Source organism: Aotus nancymaae, unplaced genomic scaffold, assembly GCF_030222135.1.
Source record: "Aotus nancymaae isolate 86718 unplaced genomic scaffold, 86718_ANA_hifiasm-v0.15.2.pri h1tg000088l, whole genome shotgun sequence".
In the NCBI taxonomy this organism is placed as follows: Eukaryota; Metazoa; Chordata; class Mammalia; order Primates; family Aotidae; genus Aotus; species Aotus nancymaae.
Window position 1 is genome coordinate 12,422,722 of NW_026988503.1, and position 25,730 is coordinate 12,448,451.

Here is a 25,730-nt window from a genome sequence, read left to right on the forward strand (position 1 = left end):
GGTTCAATAGATTCTTGTGCCTCAGCCTCCCAAGTAGCTGGGATTAAAGACTTGTGCCACCACACCCAGATAATTTTTGTGTTTTTAGTGGAGATGGGGTTTTGCCATGTTGGACAAGTTGGTCTCAAACTCCTGGCTTCACGTGACCCACCTGCCTTGGCCTAATGTTTTTACTGTTTTTGTTTTACAATAAGTATTATAATGATGAAAAACAATTGTATTTCTTGTTTCTGCTGTGTTCTTTTTGCTTAAATATATCTTATTAATATTTATTTTCATTAAATCTTAATATAATTTCTTATATCCTTAATAATCGTAATAAATCTGAGTATAATCTTTTAATGAAAGATTTTATATTATCTTTTATTCTTTTCTGTATGTGTGTTTGTACTACGTTAGTATGCTAAAGGGGTCTTTTAGGGCAACTGGGAACTTTAATACCATTTCTAATATATATAAGAGGAAATGTGTTTTACTGTCCTTATAACTGACTTAGAGGTGAGTTTTAAAATGTGAACCCCATATATATTGGAGACCAATTGTACTATGGTGTCTTCTATGTTATTATCATTATGCATCATAAATGACATCAATAATCATACTAGTACTCACAGTTCTTCCCATCACCATCAATTCTCAGGAAGTTTTTCTCAGTAAAATTGTACTATAAACTAGTAAAGCACTGTAGAGCATATTTGTAAGCAATCTGAAGATACTATCTTTCCTTCTATTTAGAGTTGATTTTTCTTACTTGGAATCCCCCAGTCAAAATCAGGGAAATTCTTGTTTGAAGAAAGTGGTCCTGGTGTTATCACTTCAACACTAGCATATCAAGAATTTCTTGAGTCAGTGTTTTAAGATTTATGATATTTTTATTGATAAGTAGTATCACCATATCTGTATAAGAACATATGCAATTCCAAAACAAAATAAAAGCATTCAAACCAAATGAACAATTTAAAATTATTAAGCTTGCTGTCTTCAAATCATTATCTTCTTAGAATGTTTGGTGATACATGACCTCTGCATCTCATTATTTTCTTGCACCTCTTTGTCTTCCATTTCATTCATTTGTAACTCTGTTTCTGTGTAATTGCATTTGATTGTGTTTATTGTTCTATACTGAGTATACACAAACATGTTCTACACCTTCAACATGTATTTACTGAAAAATTGCCGTGTTTAAGTGACCCTAGTGTCAAGTTCTGTAGGAGACAGAAAGATGAAAAAAGTTACACCTAACATGTATGAAGGGTAAGAAAGAATAAAAAATTAAGATAGCTCCAAGATTTTTTAATTAACCTAATAAAAATGGAGCTAATGATAAACTGATGTTTGCAAACATATAATAGAATCAACAGGTATACAATACAAAATTCTCATTAAAACTTATTTTATTTGTAGAAATCTTACTATTTTAGTGTCAAATTAGAGAGAACTTGGTATATTTATATTGAGAAATGAAGAACAGGATAGTCATAAACTGTAAACTTCTTAAAAATGTATCGAGAGAAAGTAGATTAGTGGTTCCCTAAGGTTGAATGTAAGGAGCAAAGGAGAAAGTTGGAATATGGGGAAGATGGAGAGTGACTGGTATGGACAAAAAGTTTCTTCTTGAGATAATGAAAATAACCTAAAATTAGATTCTAGTGATAGTTACACAACTCTATACTAAAAACATTGAATTGTACACTTTAAATGGGTAGACTTAATGATATGCAAGTTGCATATCAGTAAAATTATATGTCATTAAAGTTAAAAAGATAAAAACAAAGGCTATATGCTTTTTCCATCTCTAATACAAATGGAAAGGATAGAATTTTAAATCTAAGCAAGCAACTCAAATCACTATATAAACTTTTGCCAGAACTCATCTTTTTTACTTGGTATGAGTTCTTAGAAATAAGTGTATAGGATGATTTTTAACACTATTCATTATTATTATTATCATTATTCTTTTTAGAGACAGGGTCTCACTGTGTTACCCAGGCTGGATTGCAGTGACACAGTCCTAGCTCACTGTAACCTCGAACTCCTGGGCTCAAGTGATCCCCTCATCTCAGCCTCCCAAATAGCTGGGACCACAGCTGTGTGCTACCACACCAGCTAATTTTTGTGTTTTTTGTAGAGACAGGGTCTCACCATGCTGCCCAAACTGGTCTCAAACTCCTGGCCTCAAGTGATCCTCCTGCCTCAGCCTCCCAAAGTGCTGGGATTACAGGCATGAGCCACCATACCTGGCCTTAACATTATTTTTTAGAGTTTTGTCTGCATTTCTTTATCTGATGTTGGGAAATATTAAAATACAATAGAATTATTTCTGCCCTATGATTTTATATAGAGCACAGTTACCTTGCTTTTTGTCATTATAAAACATCCATCTTGGATTCCATGGATTCCACAATTCACAGATTAATAGGTTAACTTATATAAAACATGAAAATGTGATAAATATGACAACATTAAGTTACTGGAAATACAGAGAGGGTCTTTGGAGCAACATGTCTTTTCGAAATTATTAGCAGTTCTTTAAAGAAATATGCCACTTCCCCCTACCATAGTTAAAAGAAATAGATTTTATTATTAAAATTATTTCTTAAAAGTAGAATTGAGATATTTTACATGTAATTTTAAATATTAAAGGCCAGTGCAATAAGTTATGGTAATGCAGAGCATCAGAGGGAGTGATTTTTTTTTTTTTTAGTACAGAAGCTTGACCTTTACTCTAGACATTCTCTAAGTCTTATATATCTTTTTCATCTCCACTTTCAATTAAAAACCTCATTTTTGCTTTATATTATAACACGTATTATGTTGTTTGAGGTAAACTCTGATACTTCTCAAAGTAATATGATGATTATTTTTGTAATATTTCAACTAATTTTCTGATTTGTTGTAATTGGAAAATATTTGTAAAAGTGGAGACAAGCTGTAAATTGCTGTATTGTGATCTTTTCAAGCAAGTATTATAATGTAACTCTTCACTTTAATAGCAAGGGCTAAAAACTATAACTGCAGTAATCAGTATATCATGGTTATGTTACGGAGATTTTAATGTTGTTACTTGCATAATTCTGAATTGTGGGGTATTGGTCTTTCACTACTGGTACCTGAAAATATTTAACTCTATATTTTTTCTGTTAATATTTAAGTATAACTAGGAAATAATATCTATTTTCAAGGTATACAAACACATTTTGAATGTTTCGGGCAGCATTTCACTTTTAAGCTTTAATTTTCTCATTTCATTTGCCTAGTGTTCACTTAGCAAGAAGAGTCCTTCAATTAGAGAAGCAAAACTCGCTGATTTTAAAAGACCTGGAACATCGAAAGGACCAAGTGACACAGCTTTCACAAGAGGTAAGTAACTTAAACAAAAGTAACCCATAGGAAGAATCACAGTATTAATTTAATTCTTTGTAGCTCTTTTGTTTGTTTTTTTGAGCAGTTTTAAAATAAGCTGTTGGTACAAAATGATTTCACAATTTATGAAACTAACTGAAAGTTAAGGCCATGTAAAACAACTTACAGCGTTAAGTTTTGCCAAACTGGGAACAAAAGGGAGGTTAAATGCCTAGACTTAAGTATAAATGCAGACTAGACAAACAATGCTTTGATTTCTGAGAATATCAACTGGTGAAACAAGTTTGGCAAACTTTGGTGACATTTTCAGTTTTTTACTAAGCATTATTAAAATAGATTTGGTTTTTACCTCTGTGCTTAATGAAAAATTACTTCTTTGTTAAATTTAACTTTGTTTACACTTTAAAAATCAGGTTCATATTTCTTCTTTTTCTTAGCCTTATGGCATTTAAAGACTGTATATTTATACATATATATGTATATTTATATACATTTTACATAGCATTTTTAATCATCTTCTGATGTCAAGGTCTAATTACCTTTTTCTGTAGTTTTGAAATTCAAGTCATAAAACAATTAAAACCAAAGGTACTGCTTCACTAATGTTCCTCTTATTTATTTATTTAACGTTCCTGAGTGTCAACATAAGAAGTTTTTTCTGTTTTGTTTTTGGTTTTGTTTTTATTTTTGAGACAGGGTCTGGCTTCTTCACCCAGACTGGAGTGCAGTGGCATGATTACAGTTCATTGCAACCTCCACCTCCCAGGCTCAAGCAGTCTTCCCACCTCAGCCTCCTGAGTAGCTAAGACTATAGCTGTGCACTACCATGCCTGGCTAATTTTGGTATTTTTTTGGTAGAGACAGGGTTTCACCATGTTGCTCAGGCCAGTTTTGAACTTCTGGGCTCAAGTGATCCACCTGCCTATGCCTCCCAGAGTACTGGAATTAAAGATGTGCCACTGCATTCAGCCAAGAAGTTAATATTTTAAAACTTTTACAAGTTATTTATCTTACAATAAAGGGATTTTTAAAGACATACATTAAATAACATTAATATATGTCATGTATTCTTTATTTTCTTAAGGATCTGTTTATAATCTTTACACTGTCTTTAATACTATAACATTAGGAGGATCTTTATTCTCAAATTTCAAAAGACCAGAAATATTTCATTTTACTGCAGTACCTGACACATAGTTAATGTTCAGGGTAGACACAGTAGTGTGTTGGTAATTGTTAACAACCAGGTTTCCAAGAGGGATATGAGGGACAGCTCGATTTGTAGCATAGGCTTGTGTCTGTTGTATAAATATTCCCACTAAGGCTAACTTCAAACTGCCAACTTAAGGTTACTGAAGATGGAGTAAAGAGTGTCAGCAGCATACTAGTACTTAATGTTTGCACCATACAGATACAACAAACATGGTTAAACTCAAGCACATAGATAATAGTAAAATAATTTTAAATCGACAAGTTTGATTATTTTTACCTTTGTTTTTAATGAAATGTATTTTACTATAAATTTAAGTAATTTAGTTTTTAATGGTAGTTGTGTTTGACAGCCAGCTCACAAAGTTCCTAAAAATTGTCAGGATTCATTTGTGCTTCATTCTTTTCATTGCTGAATAATTTCATTGTGTGGATGTACCACAGTTTATTTATCCATTCACTTGCTGATGGACATTGGGGTCATTTCCAGTTTTCAGAATAAAGCTCATATGAACATTCACATACAACTCTTTGTATGAAATAATAGAGAACTCCTACAAGCTGCTGTAAGCCAACTCCAGAACACCACTGGGTGAAAGCAGAAAAGATAAATAAATGAATAAAGAAACAAATGAACCTCTGTTTGCTAATATATTGTAGACCCCTCATGTTGGCTTTAATTTCACAATAATTTTCCAAAATATTTTTTAAAAATAAAATATGAAAATACATGCCTTCCTGAGCATTTCAGTTAATTGAAATAAGAATTTCTAAATGTGAGCTGGATGCAGTGGCTCATGCCTATAATCCAGCACTTTTGGAGGCCAAGGTGGGAGGGTCGCATGAGCTGAGGAGTTTGAGCCTGGGCTAAAAATTCCTTTATCTCTAAAAATAAAGAAGCCAGGTGCAGTGGCTCATGCCTGTAATCCCAGCACTTTGGGAGGCCAAGGCAGGTGGATCACTTAAGGTCAAGAGTTCGAGACCAGCCTGGCCAACATGGTGGAACCCTGTCTCTACTAAACATACAACAATTAGCTGGGCATGGTGGCACATGCCTGTAATCCCAGCTACCTGGGAGGCTGAGGCTTGAGAATCACTTGAGCCTGGGAGGCAGAGGTTCCGATGAGCCCAGATCGTGCCATTGCACTCCAGCTGGGCAACAGAGGGAAGCACTGTCTCAAAAAAAAAAAAAAAAAAAAAAAGAACAAATTTCTAAATGTGAATAAACTTCTATAAATTGTTGGGAGAAAATGTAAGAAATTAAGTGTTAAATGCTCCTATAATTAAGTATAATTAACTTTGTATGACGCCATTTTTAAATAAGCAATGGCTTATATTGAGAAAAAGACTCACATGCTGAAATATTTATGATATGAATAGGTATGGTACCTGGAATTTGCTTTAAAATATTTCATGAGAACTTACGCCTATAATCCCAGCACTTTGGGAGGCCAAGGCAGGTGGATCACAAGGTCAAGAGATTGAGACCATCCTGATCAACATGGTGAAACCCCGTCTCTACTAAAAATACAAAAATTAGCTGGGCATGGTGGCGCGCGCCTGTAGTCCCAGCTACTCGGGAGGCTGAGGCAGGAGAATTGCCTAAACCCAGGAGGCGGAGGTTGCGGTGAGCTGAGATCGCGCCATTGCACTCCAGCCTGGGCAACAAGAGCAAAACTCCATCTCAAAAAAAAAAAAAAAAAAAAAATATATATATATATATATATATATATATTTCATGAGAAAAGGAGGAAGGGCTCAATAAAACAAGAATCACAAAATGTTAACAGTGTTTGAAGTTTGATGACGTTTACATATAGGTTTAGTACTCAGTTCTGTACTTTTGTGTGTGTTTGAAAAAATTTCATAAGACATTTGGAGAAAGAATCAGTAACCCTGTATTAAAGGATCTATGCCAACTTCAGTATATAACTTTTCCCTTAAGATTGAAAATAAAGTATTTAAAGTATTCCATGAATTTTACTTTTTTCTGCTTCACCAAAATTATATTGCTAAAACTGAAAATAATTATATAAGCTAGCTGAATGATTAGTATTAGTATTAGATTGCCATTATAACAATAGACTATTCTTAATAGATGGTGAAATAATAGAGAAAATTCTCTCAGGATCTCTATTCTTTATTTTATTTTATTTTATTTTTGAGACAGAGTCTCGCTGTCTCACCCAGGCTAGACTGCAGTGGCACGTTCTTGGCTCACTGCAACCTCTGCCCCCCATTTTCAAGCGATTCTCCTGCGCTAGCCTCCTGAGTAGCTGGTATTACAGGCGCATGCCACCACGCCGGGCTAATTTTTTGTGTTTTTAGTGGAGACAGGGTTTCACCATGTTGACTGGGCTGATTCAGGATCTCTATTCTTTGGATCAGGTTAAATATTTACATCAGTTTGGCCTTTTTGATAATAAACAGATAAAACACAAATAACTGTTAGAATTAACATTGAGCTAAATGCTATTCAGATGATGTCTGAGGTTATGCATAAGTGAACTGACAAAATGACAATGCTAAGTAATACCCAAAATAAAAACAAATACTCCCCTTTTTAGCAGCTTTATTGAGGTATAATTGATAATACAGTAAATTGCACATATTTAAGGTATAGTGCAGTTTAACATTTGGCACATGAATATACCCATGAAACTATCACCAAAATGAAGATAATGAATACATACATCTCTCCAAAAGTTTCCATATACCCCTTTGGAATTCCTCCCTCCCAACTCTCCCAATCTCAGTCCCTAAGCAACTACTGATTTACTTTCAGTTACTATAGATTAGTTTGTATTTTCTAGACTTTTATATAAGAGGAATCATACAGTATATATATACTTTTTTTAATCTATCTTCTTTCACTCTGCATAATTACTTCAAGATTTATTTGTAGTTCTTTTTTTTTTTTGAGATGGAGTCTTGCTCTGTTGCCCAGGCTGGAGTGCAGTGGCATGATCTCAGCTCACTGCAACCTCCACCTCCCAGGTTCAAGTGATTCTCCTGCTTCAGCGTCCCAAGTAGCTAATTTTTTTGTATTTTTATTAGAGATAGGGTTTCAGATGGTCTCAATCTCCTGACCATGTTTATCCACACGCCTTGGCCTCCCAAAGTGCTGGGATTACAGGTGTGAGCCACTGTGCCTGGCCTATTTGTAGTTCATTTTTTTCATTGCTGAGTAACATTTCATTGTGTGGATGTGTCACAGTTTGTTTATCCATTCACTTGCTGATGGACATTGGGATCATTTCCAGTTTTTTGAATAAAGCTCATATGAACATTCACATACAAGTCTCTGTATGGACATACGCTTTGATTCCTCTTGGGTAAATATCTAGGAGTAGACTACCTGGATCTTATGGTAGGTGTCTATTTGACATCTTAGGAAACTGCCAAACTGTTCTCCCAGATGTTTGTACCATTTTACATTTCCACCAATAATGTATGAAAGTTCCAATTTTTCTACATCCTTGCCTTGATGTGGTTAGTTTTTTTATCCACTATGATGGGTGTGTAGTGGCATATCAGTGTGGTTTTAATTTGCATTTCCCTAATGACTAATGATGTTGAGAATCTTCTCATTTGAGCTTTGCCCTCTGTTTATCTTTTTGGGAGAGGTGTCTCCTCACATTTTGTGTCTGTTTTATCAGATTGTTTGTCCTCTTATTCTTAAGTTTTGAGCATTATTTATATATTCTAAATACAAGTTCTTTATCAGATAAATGATTTGCAAATATTTTCTCCCACCCTGTGGCTTATCATTGCACCTCTTAATGATGTATTTTTATTTTTACTTCTTTATTATTATTTATTTTTAGAGATAGAGTCTTGCTCTGTTGCCCAGGCTGGAGTGCAGTAGTATGATCATAGCTCATTGCAGTCTCAAATTCTTGGGCTCAAGAGCCTCAAACTCTTACTAGGACTACAGTTACCAGCAACCACACCTAGCTAATTTTTTTTATTTTTTGTAGAGATGAGATCTTGCTATGTTGCTCAGATTGTCTTTAACTCCTGGGCTCAAGTGATCATCCCACCTTGGCCTCTCAAATGCTGGGATTACAGATGTGAGCCACCACAACCAGACAACAGTGTCTTTTGAAGAGATGCTTTTATCCAGCACAGTTCATCACTTTATTTTTTTATGAATTGCGTTTTTGGTGTTGTATTTTAAATATCTTTGCCTAGCCTAGGGTCATAAAGGGTTTTGTGTATGTTTTCTTCTAGATGTTTTATAGTTTTATGTCTGTGATCCATTGTTAAATTTTTGTATCAAGTAGAAGATATATATTGAAATTTTTATTTGCATAATTGAAACTCAATTGTTCTAGCATCATTTGTTGAAAAAAACCTTTGTTGAAAACCAGTTAATCATTTATGTGTGAGACTGCTCTGTTTCACTTATCTATCTTTATGTCAATACTACATTATCTTGATTGTTGTAGCTTTATAATATCTGGAAATCAGATAGTATTGGTCTTCCAATGCTGTTCATTTTAAAAATTGTTTGGCTGTTTTTTCTTTGCATTTTTATATGAATTCTATCATCAGTTTGTTCATTTTTTCAAAAACTAGTTGTGATTTTGGTTGATATTACATTGAATACATAGATGGAGCAGAGAAAATTGACATCTTATTATTGAATATTCTGACTCATGAACACACTGCATCTTTATGCTTATTTAGGTCTTCTTTAATTTCTCTTAATACTATTATTTTTTAGTTTTCACTCTAAAACTAAAAACTGTCAACTGTTTGACATCTTTTATTGTCAAACTTTTACAGTGAAAACTACAAAACAGTAGTATTAGCAAGGTGCATGTTTTTCCGTAGTTCTTTTAACCAGTCTGACATAATATGATTTTCAGCTGGAGATTTTTTTAGAACACTTAACAGTTAGTATATTTATTGATAGGGTTATATTTAAGTTTTTCATCTTGCTGTTGTTTTCTATTTGGCCCATCTACTTTTTGTTCACTTTTTTTTTTCTTGTCTTCTTTTGGACTAATTGAATTTTTTTGTCAGTTTATTTTATCTTCTTGCTGCTTATTGGCTATAACTTTATCTTGTTATTTCAATGTTGCTTTAGATTACAGTATATATCTTTAACCACCGGTTAGTTCCAAGTAAGTGATATTTAGTAAAATATACAGTATACAAACCTTAAACAGTATATTTAAATTTGTTCCTCCAGCCTTTGTGTTCTTGCTTTCATACATTTTATTTATACATGTATAAACTCCCATGCTACATTGCTGCTATTATTACTTAAACAGTGATATCAGGCCAGGCACTGTGGCTCACGCCTGTAATCCTAACACTTTGAGAGCCTAAAGTGAGTGGATCACCTGAGGTCAGGAGTTCAAGACCAGCCTGGCCAACACGGGAAAACCCTATCTCAACTAAAAATACAAAAACTAGCCGGGCATGGTGGCAGGTGCCTGTAATCCCAGCTATTCGGGCGGCTGAGGGCAGGAGAATATTTTGAACCTGGAGGGGAGAGGTTGCAGTGAGCCGAGATTACGCCACTTCACTCCAGCCTGGGCAAAAGAGTGAAACTCTGTCTCAAAACAGTAAATTAAAATAAATAGTGATAATCCTATAAAGAGATGCAGTAATATGAAGGAAATATGTTAAATTTAACTAGTTACCATACCTTGTGCTCTTTATTCCTTTTTGTCAGTCTGAATTTCAATCTAATATCTATTCTTTCTGGATGATGCGCTTCCTTTAACAATTTTTGTTGAGCAGGTCTATGGTGATTAATTCTTTCTGTTTCTGTATATAGCAGAAAGTTGCTATTTTATATTTTTGGTTTTTTGTTTTTACATTTCTGACTATTTTTGACAAAAGTCTAGATTAAAATACAATTCTCACAGGTAGGCTATAAGGCCAAATTAACTGAAAGTAGGCATTTAAGGGTTTACTTTTTTATTGTGGTAAAATTCAGATAACAAAATTCACCATTTTAACCATTTTAAAGTGTGCAATTTAGTGGCTTATGGTATGTTTACAATGTTTCATGTACATCACCGCTATCTAGTTAAAGAACATTTCCATCACCTGGGAAGGAAACCTTGTACCCATTAAGCAGTCACTCCCCATTCCCCACTCCACCTCAGTCCCCCAGCAAGCAATAATGTGCCCTTTCTCTCTACGGATTTGCCTATTCTGGGTATTTTATATAAATGAAATCATCCAATATTTGGCCTTTTGTGTCTGGCTGCTGTCACTTAGCATAATGTTTTCAAGGTTCATTCATATTTTACCATCTATCAGTGCTCAATTCCTTTTTATGACTGAATAATATTCCATTGTACAGATTAATTACGTTTTGTTTATTCACCAGTTAATGGATTTTTGTCTATTGTGAATAGTACTGCTATGAACATTTTGTGTTCAAATTTTTTGTTTGAACACTTGTTTTCAATTCTTGTTGAGTGGAATTCCAGATGAAATGGTAATTGTATGATTCACTTTTCAAGAAACTGCAAAACTTTTTCATAGTGACTATACCATTTTACATTCCCACCAGCCATGTCAAGGGTTCTAATATTTCCATATCTTGCCAGTGCTTATTTTTCATTTTTTTAACTCTAGCCATCTTGGTGATTACAAAGTAGTATCTTATGATTTTACTTTGCATTTCCCTAATTAGACTAATGATGTTAACCATCATTTGGGGTTCTTATTGGCCATTTATATATATTCTTTAGAAAAGTGTCTATTCAAGTCCTTTGCCCACTTTTGAATTGGGTTGTCTTTCTGTTGTTGAGTTGTAAGAGTTCTTAATGTATTCTGGACACAAGACTTTCTCAAATATATTATTTGCAAATATTTTCTCCCATTCTGTGTGAGTTGCCTTTCCCGCACTTCTTAGTGTTCTTTGAGGCAGAAAAGTCTTTAATTTTTGTAAAGTCCACTTTGTCTTATGTGTCTTGTGCTTCACCTTTGGTTTTGTGGGATTTTTATTGAGGTGAAATTAACATGACATAAAATTAACCATTTTAAAGTAAACTATTTAATATTCATTCACATTGTTGTACATCCACTATCTCTATCTAGTCCTAAAACATTTTCATCACCCCAGAATAAAACCTTGTATCCATTAAGCACTTAATCCCCACTCCTCTTTGCTCCCACCCTGTGACATCTGCCAAACCACTTTATTTCTGTGGATTTACTTCATCTGGATATGTTTCATATAAATGGAATCATGCAATATGTGACCTTTTGTGCCTGGTTTCTTTCACTGGGCATACGGTTTTTGCTGTTCATCCATATTGTAGCATGTTTCCAGTACTTTATTCCTTCTTATGGCTGAATAATATTCTGTTGTGTATATTTACCTTAATTTATTTATTCATTCATCCTTTGATGACCATTTAGGTTATTTCCACCTTTTGACTATTGTAAAAGTGCTGCTATAAACACACAAATACAAGCAAATGTATGAGTGCCTGTTTTCAATTCTTTTAAGTGTATACCTGGGAATGGATTTGCTGGATTCACCTTTGTTTTTTAGAAAGATACTTTCCCTGGGTAAGGAATTTCAGGTTGACTTTTCTCTCCGTCTCTCTGTTTTTCAGTAGTTGAAAGATGTTGCTTCATTCTCTTCTAGTTTGTGTTGTTTCTGCCAAGAGATTGCTGTCATCCTTAACTTTGTTCCTCTCTAGGTAATGTGTATTTCTTTAGCTGCTTTTAAGGGATTTTTAATTTGATTATCATTTGGCTTGCTGCAGTTTTCTTCATGTTTCCTGTGCTTGGGTTTTGTTGAGCAGCTTACATATGTGAGTTTATGAAATTTGTAGATTTCTTAAAATTCTTAAATACTGCTTCTATCCTCTCACCTTCCTTTGCGGGCTCCAATTAGACATGTATTAGGCTGCTAAAATTTATTCTACAGCAGAACAAATGATGTTCTCTTCAGTTTTTTTCAGTCTTTTTTCTGCATTTCTTTTGGATAGTCTTTTTTTTACTATGTCTTCCAGTTCACTAATCTTTCTTCACTATACAGTAGTATAATACATTCATTATACAGTAGTATAATCTGCTTTCAGTTCAATCCAGCTTTTATCTCAAATATTGTAGTTTTCGTTTCTAGAAGTTCAAATTGGGTCTTCTTTGTGTCTTTTAGGTCTCTCCTTAACATTCTCAAAGTTTATTTTCTGGAACATGTGAAATATAATTTCACTAACTTTTTTATATTCTTGTCTACTAATTCTATTATTTTGTCATTTCATGGCTGGCTTCAATAAAGTTAATTTATCTCATTTTATATCACATTGTTCTGCTTCTTTGCATATATAGTAATTATTTACTAGATGCCAGATGTTGTAAATTTTACCTTGGTGTTAGATATTTTGTATTCCTATACATTTTTGTTAGCTTTGTTCTGGGACATAGTTTTCTTAGAAACAGTTTGATCCTTCTAGATCTTGCTTTTAGGGTTTTTTTTTTTTTTCTTTTTTCTTTCCTTTTTTTTTTTTTGTCCCGAGATGGAGTCTTGCTCTGTCACCCAGCCTAGAGTGCAGTGATGCAGTCTCAGCTCACTGCAACCTCCACCTCCCAAGTTCAAGCAATTCTCCTGCCTCAGCCTCCCGAGTAGCTGGGATTACAGGTACACACCACCACGCCCAGCCAAGTTTTGTATTCTTAGTAGAGACAAAGTTTCACCATGTTGACCAGGCTGGTCTCAAACTCTCGACCTTGTTATCTGCCTGCCTCAGCCTCCCAAAGTGCTGGGATTACAGGCATGAGCCACCACACCCCGAGCTGCTTTTAAGTTTCTTTAGACAGAGAAAGGTTTATCATAAGGCCAATTTCTCCCCCATTACTATGACAAAACTCTTTCAATACTCCATGCCCTGTAAATTATGAGGTTTTCTACTTTAGCTGATGGAAATAAGCACTATGCCTTGCCCATGTTCACTTTAGAATTGCTCCCTTGAATCTTGTTGGTAGTTCTGTCTCCTGTCCTTATGCATATGCACGTTCTGTGCCAGGTAAATACTTAAGGGGGACTATCTGTAACAGTTCTGTCTCTTTGCATCTCTCTTTATAATACTCTCCCATATGAACTGTAACCACCCTGGTTTTTACTTCTATCAATAGCTCCTTAACCCAGGGAGTTTGATGGGCTCTGCCTTAATTCTCTTTCCCGGCACCACAGCTTGGAAGCTGTCTCTAGGCAATAAACAAAGACAGTGATACAGTTTACCTTGTTTGTTTCCTGTGTGTCAGGGATCACTGTCTTTCATTGCATAATGTCCCATGTCTTTTGACCATTATTTCATTGGGTGGTCCAATATACAAGAGAAAAAAAGTAATTCTTTTTTGTGTACTTGTGTATACCCACTAATTCTCAAGAAATCACCACGTTTAGTTAAGAGTCAAGTGTTGGTGTGGAGTTTGTTAAACAGTAGAAAATTCAGAATCATAAATCATGCCGCATTCCCACCAACAACTGGTCTTTCTTAGCTGCCTTAAACCTTGATATTTGCTCTCCTTCTAGTTATTCAGTAAACACTTACCAAATTCCCACTATATTCAACCACTGATGACAAAATAGACATGGCTTTTCACTCCTAACATAACCAACCTTATTCACAAAGGCCTTATTTTCTACTGTAAGCACTCAGAGATTTATCTTTTACAACTAACTTAATTTAGGAAGCTTGTCTATAAAATAGGACATGCACAGTCATCAGTGACCATAGCTTCCTGGAATTTTGTACCTACCTAGGTGGCATTGCTAGATTTGAAAGACACTTCAAGATACATAGGCAAAATAAAGTAGTCTAACTTTGAAATAAATTTATACCATATTGATGATTTTTCAAAAAACAAATTGCAGAATAATTTCTATTTCTCTGGGTTTAAACGTGTGTGTGTGTGTGTGTGTGTGTGTGTGTACACAGCATATGCAGAGAGGATGGGACTGTGTTTCTTTTTAAACAGAGAAAATGAAAAAATCTGAAAATATGTCATGCAAAGAGGACACAAACACCACTAGTCATGCCTTAACAATATAAAATAAGCTTTATTGTTGTAAAGTAAGTACTTGAAGGAATAAAACATTTATCTCTGCCCTTTGAGTTGTCTGATCCACTCTTCTGCCTCTGACAACTGCTATGAGTGTTATTCCAGCATCTCCAGTGAGCCCAGTCTCTTGGAAAGAGTCTGTGGCACATACAACTCATAGGGCCTCACCTCAACATTTTTAAGGAGAAGACTCATGTATCTACCACATGGCCCTAAAAGAACTAGATCTGATTAAAGTTCAAGGTCAACCATATTTCTAAGACTTCAATGACATTGAAAAACAAAACAAAACAAAAATCCTCCACTATTTTATGTACCACTAAGACGAATTAATTAAGAGGAAGAGTGGAGGATGCTGCTAATTAAACTATGATACAAGGCTTTATTATCACTTTAATTTTTTCATTTAGACATACTTTCTTTTAGACTTTAGGCAGTGATTTTTGTCATACATTGCACAACTCTGTTTGTGTGTTTTTCTTTGGTTTCAATGATGAATCCATTGTGATCTTTTTAGCTACTTAAATGACAGTTGTACTCAACCTGTGAAGGACTAGCCATACTCAAAACTAAATTTAAATAATAATATGAACAGCCAAGACCAATTTTTTCATGCATGGTCTTTATCAACAGCCACTATAAGATGTATCCTATTTTCATAGGAGAGATTAAAAGCAATATGACTTATAGGGTCCCTTTGTCTTTCAAAATGTTTATCTGTTTGTTGGTATTAAAAATCCTTTAGTAGGCCGAGTGCAGTGGCTCACACCTATAATCCCAGCACTTTGGGAGACCAAGGCAGGTAGATCACTTGAGGTCAGGGATTCGAGACCTGCCTGGCCAAAATGGTGAAACCCCATCTCTACTAAAAATACAAAAATAAGCTGGGTGTGGTGGTGTGTACCTGTAGCCCCAGCTACTTGGGAGGCTGAGGCAAGAGAATCTCTTGAGCCTGGGAGGTGGAGGTTGCAGTGAGCCAAGATTGTGGCACTGCACTCTAGCCCAAGTGACAGAGCAAGACTCTGTCTCAAAAAAAGAAAAAAATCCTTTAGTAGACAACAGTTGCATTTATTTCATTACTAGAAACACAAGGCTTAAAAAATAACACTTAGATGAGATACTACATTGCCCAATTTTTTTTAATTTAGCAAGTAAACTTTAATTCATCAGTCCATCAAAATTCTTTCTCTTACTAGAATAATAATCACCATAGCCTGGGAGGGTAAAGATGGGGAATGAAGAGAGGGTGGTTAATGGGTACAAACATGAAGTTAGATAGAAGGAATAAGTTGTAGTATTTAATTACACAATAGGATGACTATAGTTAACAATAATTTATTGCATATTTCAAAATAGCTAGATTTGAAATGTTCCCAATACAAAGAGATGACAAACGTTTAAGGTTATTGATGTCCTAAATATCCCTATTTGATTATTACGTATTATATGCATGTATCAAGAAATCACATATACTCTATACATATATACAATTATTATGTATCCATTTAAAAATTAATAATTTTTTAAAAAGTCTTTCCCCATCCGAAACTGTCCTCTGTGCTGTCAATCATGACTTACTCTTAAATGCCCATTGCCTACGAGACAATGTCCAGATTCTTTAACATGGCATAGATGCCCAATGTGATTCTAATCTACTTCTTATCCTCATCTTCTGTCATCTCCCCTCTCCCCAAATCTTCACTTGCTGTCTCCTCCCACCACTTTGTTACCTTGGTACTTCTCAGTCTCCTTTGTTGACTTTTTTTCCTCTGGTTGTGTCTTAAGTGTTGACATGCCCCAGGGCTCTATCTTGTTTGTTTAGGGGAAAAGGGGGAAAAAGCCAAGAACTTTCAAGTTAGAAAGACTGGTTATGTGACTTCAGGCAAGTTATCTTTTGTAAGCCTCATTTTTCCGAAGTGTAAGGTAGAAATAATAATAATACTGTATTGCATGTTTGCCCCAAAATGAGAGAGGGTTCATTCTAAGATAAGCACTTAGCACACTAACTGGCATATGTTAATCACTCGGTAAATGTAGGATCTTATTTCTATTAGAGGGTTTCATTTATTTTCCTCTTGCTGGCCATTGTATTAATAAAGTAAGCATTTTTCTAGTAAATCTGGCAATTTTTAAAGGAAATAATAGTTTCAAAATTTGAGTAAATAGTGATTATTTTGCCTATATAGAAGTTTTCAGAATAAGCCTGGCATGGTGGCTCACGCCTATAATCCTAGCACTTTGGGAGGCTGAGGTCAGGAGTTCAAGACCAACCTGGCCAACATGGTGAAACCTTGTCTCTACTAAAAATACAAAAATTAGCTGGGCATGGTGGTGTGTGCCTGTAATCTCAGCTACTTGGGAGACTGAGGCAGGGAGAATTGCCTGAACCCAGGAGGCAGAGGCTGCAGTTAGCCAAGATCCCACCACTTGAGCACTCCAGCCTAGGTGACAGAGCAAGACTCTGTCTCAAAAAAAAAGAAAAAAAGGAAGTATTCAGAATAAACAACAAAATAAATTTTAACACAATAGCAACATTTTTAAATGGTAATTTAAATAATTTCTGTGAAGAGGTATGTAGTACTAAAACCTCAATTCTGAAGAATAATCAACTGCTCTTATCAAATGTAAAAGTTTATTTAATTGCATATATACTAAGCATTTTAGGAGAAATGTGAAAAGCTGCATTTTTGTTTTATTTATTTTTTAATTAAGACAAGTATTCCTCTGTGAATAGTGTTTATATAATCATAACATAAATAGTGAATGTTCTTTCTTTTTAATTTCAACTTTTATTTTAGATTCAGGGCTACATGGGCAGGTTTATTATCTGGTTTTGTTTGTTTGTTTGTTTCTGAAACAGAGTCTTACTCTGTCGCCCAGGCTAGAGTACAATGGCACGATCTTGGCTCACTGCAACCTCTGCCGCCCGAGTTCAAGCGATTCTCCTGCCTCAGCCTCCCAAGTAGCTGGGATTACAGGCTCCTGCCACCGTGCCCAGCATTTATCTGAGTATATTATGTGGTGGAAAGGTTTGGAGTTTGATACTGTCACTCAGGTAGTAAGCATAGTACCCAACAGTTTTTCAACCCTTGGCTCCCTCTCCCTCACACCACTGCTAGTTCCCAGGATCTGTTGTTCCCATCTTTATGTTCGTTTATATCCAATGTTTACTTCCCACTTATAAGTAAAAATATGGAGTATTTGGTTTTCTGTTTCTGCATTAATTCACTTAGGGTAGTAGCCTCCAGCTGCGTCCATATTGCTCCAAAGGACACTATTTCATTCTTTTTTATTGCTGCATAGTGTTCCATGGTATATATCTATGACAATTTATTTAATCCACTTTTTATGGGCACATAGGTTAATTCTATGTCTTTGTTATTGTAAATAGTGCTGTGATGAGCATACAAGTGCATGTGTCTGGTAGAATTATTTATTTTCCTTTGGGTATGTACCCAGTAATGGGATAGCTAAGTTGAATGGTAGCTCTATTTTAAGTTCTTTGAAAAATCTCCAAACTTCTTTCCACAATGGCTGAACTAACTTACATTCCTACCAACAATATACAAGCATTCCCTTTTCTCCTCAGCCTCACCACTTTTGACTCTTTAATAAAACCTATTCTGACTGATGTGAGATGGTATCTCATTGTGGTTTTGATATGCATTTTTCTGATGATTAGTGATGATCAGCATTTTCTGAAAACTGTATTTTTAAAACAAAGAGGAACTTCAAATTAACCAGAATTGTTATATTCAAATTAGAGAATATGAATTACTGATAAAATGAATTTGTTGAAAGTTAAGCAATAATAATACATAAGACAAAATGAATATAAACATATTATTTGAGTAATGATATAGTCTATTATCAATTTTCAGTAAATATTATAACAAAAATAATCATATAAACTATATATATATATGTATATGTATATGTATATGTATATGTATATGTATATGTATATATGTGAATGGCTAGTAATTTTGAGAGCCTACTTAATGCCAATCATAGCACTTTAGAAACCACAGAAGTACTGCTTGGGCTAACTGGACTTCCAGAACACAAAACCTCTGAGTTGGCCAGTGTGTCCAGACTTCTTGAGGCCTGAAAAGAGCTCTTCAACTGACTGAGCTTCCATTAAGTTGGCAGGTATATCGGTCCATTCTCACACTGCTAATAAAGACATACCTGAGACTGGGTAGTCAATAAAGGAAAGAGGTTTAAATGACTCACAGTTCTACAGGGCTGAGGAGGCCTCAGGAAACTTACAGTCATGGCAAAAGGGGAAGCCAACACATCCTTCTTCACATGGCAGAAGCAAGAAGTGCCAACCAAAGGAGGAAAAGCCCCTTATGAGACCATCAGACCTTGTGAGAACTCACTCACTATCATGAGAACAGCATGAGGGTAACTGTTCCCATGATTAATTACTTCCCACAGGGTCCCTCCCACAACACATGGAGATTTTGGAAACTACAATTCAGGGTGAGATCTGGATGGGGACACAAAGCCTAACCATATTATTCCACACGTGGACCCTCCCAAATCTCATGTCCTCATATTTCAGAACACAATCATGCCTTTCCAACAGTCCTCTAAAGTCTTAACTCATTCCAGCATTAACCCAAATCCAAGGCCAAAGTCTCATCTGAGACAAGGCAAATCCCTTCCACCTATGAGCCTATAAAATCGAAAGCAAGTTAGTTACTTCCTAGATACAATGGGGGCACAGGCATTGGGTAAATACACCCATTCCAAACAGGAGAAACTGGCCCAAATGAAGGAGTTATAGGCCCCATGTAAGTCCAAAATCCAAGAGGACAGTCAAATCTTAAAGCTCCAAAGTGATCTCCTTTGACCCCATGTCTCACATCTAGGTCACACTGATGCAAGAGATGGGCTCCCACAGCCTTGGGTAGCTCTGCCCTTATGGCTTCACATGGATCAGCCTCTCTCCCAGCTGCTTTCATGACTGGCTGGCACTGAGTGTCTACAGCTTTTTCAGGCATACAGTGCAAGCTGTTGGTGGATCTACCATTCTGGGGTCTGGAAAACAGTGGCCCTCTTCTCACAGCTCCACTAGACAGTGTCCCAGTGGGGACTCTTTGTGGGTGCTCCAACCCCAAGTTTTCCTTCCGCACTGCCTTAGCAGAGGTTCTCCATGAGGTCTCTGCCCCTGCAGCAAACTTCTGCCTGGACATTCAGACATTGTCATATATCCCCTGAAATCTAGGCAGAGGTTCCTAAACCTTAATTCCTGACTTCTCTGCACCTGCAGGCCCAACACCACATGGAAGCTGCCAAAGCTTGGGGTTTGCACCATCTGAAGCAATGGCCTGAGCTGTGTACATTGGTCCCTTTTAGCCACAGCTAGAGCTGAAGCAGCTGGGGTGCAGGTGCAGGGCACCATGTCCTGGTGAAGCCGCATAGCAGGGGGGCCCTGGGTCTGGCCCAGGAAGCCATTTTTCTCTCCTAGGCCTCCAGGCTTGCAATGGGAGGGGCTGCCATGAAGGTCTCTGACATGCCCTGAAGACATTTTCGCCACTCTCTTGGCAATTAACCTTTGGCTCCTTGTTACATAGGCAAATTTCTGCAGGAGGCTCAAATTTCTCCCCAGAAAATGAGGTTTTCTTTTCTATCATATTGTCAGTCTGCAGATTTTTCAAACATTTATGCTCTGCTTCCTCTTGAATGCTTTGCTGCTTAGAAATTTCTTCCCCCACAGTGTAAATTAGTTCAACCATTGTGGTAGACAGTGTGGTGATTCCTCAAGGATCTAGAACCAGAAATACCATTTGACCCAGCAATCCCTTTACTGGGTATATACCCAAAGGATTATAAATCATTCTACTATAAAGACACATGCACACATATGTTTATAGCAGCACTGTTCACAATAGCAAAGAGTTGAACCAACTCAAATGCCCATCAACGACAGACTGGATAAAGAAAATGTGGCACATATACACCATGAAATTCTATGCAGCCATAAAAAAGAATGAGTTCATGTCCTTTGCAGAAACATGGATGAAGCTGAAAACCATCATTCTCAGCAAACTAACACAGGAACAGAAAACCAAACACTGCATGTTCTCACCTTTAAGTGAGAGTTGAACAATGAGAACACATGGACACAGGGAGGAGAACATCACACACCCAGGCCTATCTGGGGGTGGGGAGCTAGGGGAGGAGTAACATTAGGAGAAATACCTAATGTAGATGATGGGTTGATGGGTGCAGCAAAACACCATGGCACATGGATACCTATGTAACAAACCTGCACATTCTGCACATGTATCCCAAAACTTGAAGTATAATAAAAAAAAATTTCTTTCCCCAGATACCCTAAATCATCTCTCTCAATTTCAAAGTTCCACAGATCTGTAGGGCAGGGGCAAAATGCCACCAGTCTCTTTGCATAGCAAGAGTGACCTTTCCTCCAGTTTCCAATAAGTTCCTCATCTCCATCTGAAACCACCTCAGTCAGCCTGGACCTTATTGTCCGTATCTCCATCAGCATTTTGGTCAAAGCTCTAGGAAGTTCAAAAGTCTCTATGAAGTTTCAAACTTTCCCACATTTTCCTGTCTTCTTCTAAGCACTCCAAACTGTTCTAACCTCTGCCTGTTACTCAGTTTCAAAGTCACTTCCACATTTTCAGGTATCTTTACATCATCGCCCCATTACCCAGTACCAATATTGTATTAATCCATTCTCATGCTGCTAATAAAGACATACCTGGAACTGGGTAGTCTATAAAAGAAAGAGGTCTAATTGATTCATAGTTCCACAGGGCTGGGGATGCCTGTAGAATCTTACAGTCATGGTGGAAGGGTAAGCAAACATTTCTTTCTTTACATGGCAGCAGCAAGGAGAAGTGCCGAGCAAAGCGGGGAAAAGCCCCTAATAAAACCATCAGATCTTGTGAGAACTGTCATGAGAATAGCATGAGTGTAACCAACTCCATGATTAACTACCTCCCACCAGGTTCTTCTGATGACACGTAGGGATTATGGGAGTTACAGTTCAGGATGAGCTTTGGATGGGAACACAAAGCCTCACCATATCAAGTATATCAGAGATTCAAAGAATTAGCAAAAATGACTCAAATGCAATCAGTCTACTCTTAGGTTCCTGATGGATGTGTTATTAGCTATATCTAACATATTGAAGAAGAAAAACAAAAAACATATTGATTACTGTAATATATGGTATTGCCACGCTTGAGAGTCTTACATTTTCACTAAGGAATTAAGCTTTTGGAAAACTGGCCACAAAATTGACCTGAGGCTAATTTGGAAGATTAGGGCTGATTTAAATGTAAATATAATCCTTTATAATTAAAAATGTAGCTACCACCTAGACAAATAACTTTCATACTTTTTTACCATGACCTATAATATGAAGTATACCTTACATAGCAGCCCAGTACCCAAATATGTATTGTGTATTCGTGTGTATCTAAAACAGTATCCTTACCACGTGCAGTACATTCTATTAGTTGCTATTCTGTCCTGTTTCTCCTTTTATTTCTTCTTTTGTTTTAACCCTGCTTGCAACATATGTGTGAAAACACTCATTTGGACAGATGTGTAGTATTTTCTTAAGGAAGTCTTCATGAAAAATTGGTCTTAAAATTGAAAAAGAAAGGTGAAAAAGTAAAAATGAATATAAAGCATGCTAGATAAATATGTAGTCATCCAGTGTGACTGCTGTATAAATATCTAGAATGCTTCCCAGATGTATATGTCTACTATAAATAGGAGCAAGCTAATGCAACTTCTGTATCATTTTAAATTAACACTGTGTACTGCTGAAATAATTGTTATATATCCCTGTATTTTTGGCCTGTCCCTTTTCTGACTGCTTGAGCAATCTTGAACAAATTGACTGTGGTTTTCTCAGTTGATTGGAATTAGTATCATTTACAAATTTGAATAATTCTAGTCTGTAGTCTATTCCTTTGGATTATTTATAATACACCTATATGGCTAAGACTCAGAGAACACCAATACTTTTATTCTTTATCTAGAGAGGTGTTTAGACCATATCTTCACAAAAAGGTAGCCCTCCAATTCAATAGTGATTTCCTTTGAAAAATAAATATTATTTTGAACTGTATTGACTTTTTGAAGGCCTCGTATCCATGTGTTAACATTTTAATCACTCAGTTACATAGTTCTTGAAGAACTGCAATAAACAGCAAGAATTCCCATTTCAAAAACTGTGTGACTTTTTCTCAAATAAATTTGTTTATTTATGGCTTTTTATACACAGAGCACTTGCCTTAGGATAATTTATAAAAGTAGTGTTACTATAAACTGTCCTAGCCCATCATGCCATTTAGCTCATCATAAGAAATAAAGTATATTTGGTAATGATGTTTGTTAAGTGTTAGGCAGTACTAATATCAAATTCATTCTTTCAGCAAATATTTATTGTACCTATTATCGGCCAGGCATTTCTTCTAGGTTCTGGGGAGATGAGTGAATAAGACACAAAAATTCCTGCCCTTTGGAGCTCATACTGGAGTTAGGGAGAAACAGATTTTTTTTCAAGTGAAATATATACTCAGTTAGAACCTGATGGGTTATATGAAGAAAAACAAGCAAGGAAGAAGGTTGTGGACAGTTCATACTGCCTGTAGTTCCCAGCCCAGTGGGCATGCAGGAGGCTCAGATTGAGTGCCATGGTTTTTAAGTATCTTCTGAAAGTGGCCAAACCAGCAAGGAAAAGGGCATTAGACCTATAGATGCTGCATGAACACAGGCATTCTGGCAAAAGCAATCGGACATCTCTAGTATGGAAGAATGGTTGTGAAGCATATTTCTTTGTGGATAGTTAGTTACCTTTATTTATGATTTGTATGTATGTGTGTGTGTGTGTGTACACACACATCAGTGCACACATGCAGGTGCCTTTAATACACCTTCTTTATCTTTGGGTCATAGGGGAGAGGGATTCTTTTCTGTTCACACTCTGGGTTATTTTTAATATTGCTTTATTTTCTGTTATTGGGAAGCAGTCACAAGTATTGTCTGAACACGATTCTGGAGCCAGACTCACTAGATTCTAATCTCAGCTCTGGCAATTACTAGCTGTGTAAACTTGGAAAAGTTTTTTAACCTCTTTGGCTGCAGTGTCCTCATTTGAAAATATTTGTTAAGTTCCAAATAAAGCAACTTTCATTAAATTATTTTCTCAGAAAATCCAGGGATTTATTTTTTAAGATAGATTATGTCTTGTAAGATCTAAGAGGTGGAAAAACAGGACAGAAGAGAAAAAGTAACTTTTAAAAGTAGGCAAAGACAATCCGAAAGGGTTACAAACTGTATGATTACAACTATATGACATGATGGGAAAGGCAAAACTATGGAGTCAGTAAAAAAGCAGTTGCCAAAAGTTAGGAAGACTCCACCACACCTGGCAGGTGTCGTGCATTCTGTGGGATTTAGACGAATGTATAATGACATGTGTCTACCATCAGATCATCACACAGAGTAGTTTCACTGCCCTAAAAATCCTGTGTTCTGCCTCCCAGGTTCAAGCAATTCTTATGCATCAGCATCCCAAGTAGCTAGGACTACAGGTGTGCACCACCACACCTGTCTAATTTTTATATTTTTAATTGAGACGAGGTTTCACCATGTTGGCCAGGCTGGTCTTGTTGGCCAGGCCTCAAGTGAGCCACTTGCCTCAGCCTCCCCAAGTGGTGATATTACAGGCGTGAGCCACCGCACCAAGAAAGAAATTAACGACAATTTCTTTCCTTCCCTCCCTCCCTCCCTCCCTTCCTTCTTTCTAGATGGAGTCTTGCTCTATCGCCTAGGCTGGAGTACAGTGGCACAATCTCGGCTCACTACAATCTCCACCTCCTGGGTTCAAGAGATTCTCCCACCTCAGCCACCCAGGTAGCTGGGATTACAGGCACACACCGCCACTATACCCAGCTAATTTTTGTACCTTTAGTAGAGATGGGGTTTCACCATGTTGACCAAGCTGGTCTCAAACTCCTGACCTCAGGAGATCTGCCCACCTTGGCCTCCCAAAGTTCTGGGATTACAGGCATGAGCCACTGTTCCTGGCCCAGCGTTCATTTCTTTATGTTGGTTTTCACCTTTCTCTTGTATCTCCTTGAGTAACTTATTAGTCAGCCTTTTAAATTATTTATCTAGTATTTCAAAGATTTAATCTTGATTTGGATCCACTGCTGGAGAGTTGGTGTGATCTTTTGGGGGTGTTATAGAATCCTGTTTTATCATATTGCCAGAATTATTTTTCTGATTTCTTCTCATTGGGGTTGACTGTTTTGTCTACCTGAATGAGAAGGAACTTACATATTTCTAATTCAACTGAGTTTTTTTTTAATTTCTTTGTTTTAACCCCTTGGGGATGTGACTTTATAGTTTGTTACCTAGCTTTGATTCAGTGCTTTCAGTGTGAAGGCTCTGTATGAGTTCCTTAGTTACAGAGAATCTTGTGTGATGGCTTTTTCAGATGCTGGTGGTAGTAGCAATGTGCCGGATGTATGAGCAGGTTTGCTGTCTCCTGTGGGACTAGAATGGCAGAGGTCTCATGAAGCTTCTCTCATTCCCCAGTGGTGTGCCCTTTTTAAAAAAAAAAAAAAAAAAAAAAAAAAAAAAAAAAAGCCCAGGTGTTTTATTTACAGAGTTGAACAGTGTAAGTTTCAGGCCAGTAGGAGGTGCCCATAGGTGAAAACCCCCTTCCACTAAAGCAGGTAGGTAAATGCCATACTCAGTGGTGAGCAGAGCTCCCAGCCTTGACAGAAGCAGCTGGGAAAGGTCTGTGAAATGCACTGAGGTCTTTTCAGGGAGAAAGGAGGGAGCCACCACAGCTCTCCTTCCAGGCCAGCAGGAAAGTGTTCCACTTCCCAGGCACACTCCTGACCTGCTGTTCCAGCTGTTCAAATCAGACAAGCATCTCTTTTCATCTGCAGGAATGCTGATGTTTCTGGTAGACTTTGCCCTGTGAGCCCAGCACTGCACCTGTGCCTCTGCTGAAAAAAAACTTCTCACAAGTGGAAAGTTTAGGGCCTCAAGGCCTGCAGTCTAGTTTCTTTTGTCCTACAGAGTACCTCCGTAATGCA

At 36.5% G+C, this 25,730-nt stretch overlaps 1 protein-coding gene across 4 annotated transcripts in view; it reads left to right on the top strand.

The window, feature by feature from the left end:
* The window catches only part of PIBF1 (progesterone immunomodulatory binding factor 1), a 233,138-nt gene that overhangs the window by 143,871 nt on the left and 63,537 nt on the right, over nt 1-25,730 (top strand). For all 4 annotated transcript variants that reach the window (XM_012442862.3, XM_012442863.3, XM_012442866.2 and 1 more), the window contains exon 14: nt 3,258-3,360. In XM_012442862.3, the coding sequence (XP_012298285.1) occupies nt 3,258-3,360 (103 nt within the window). The remainder of the gene's footprint in view (nt 1-3,257; nt 3,361-25,730) is intronic.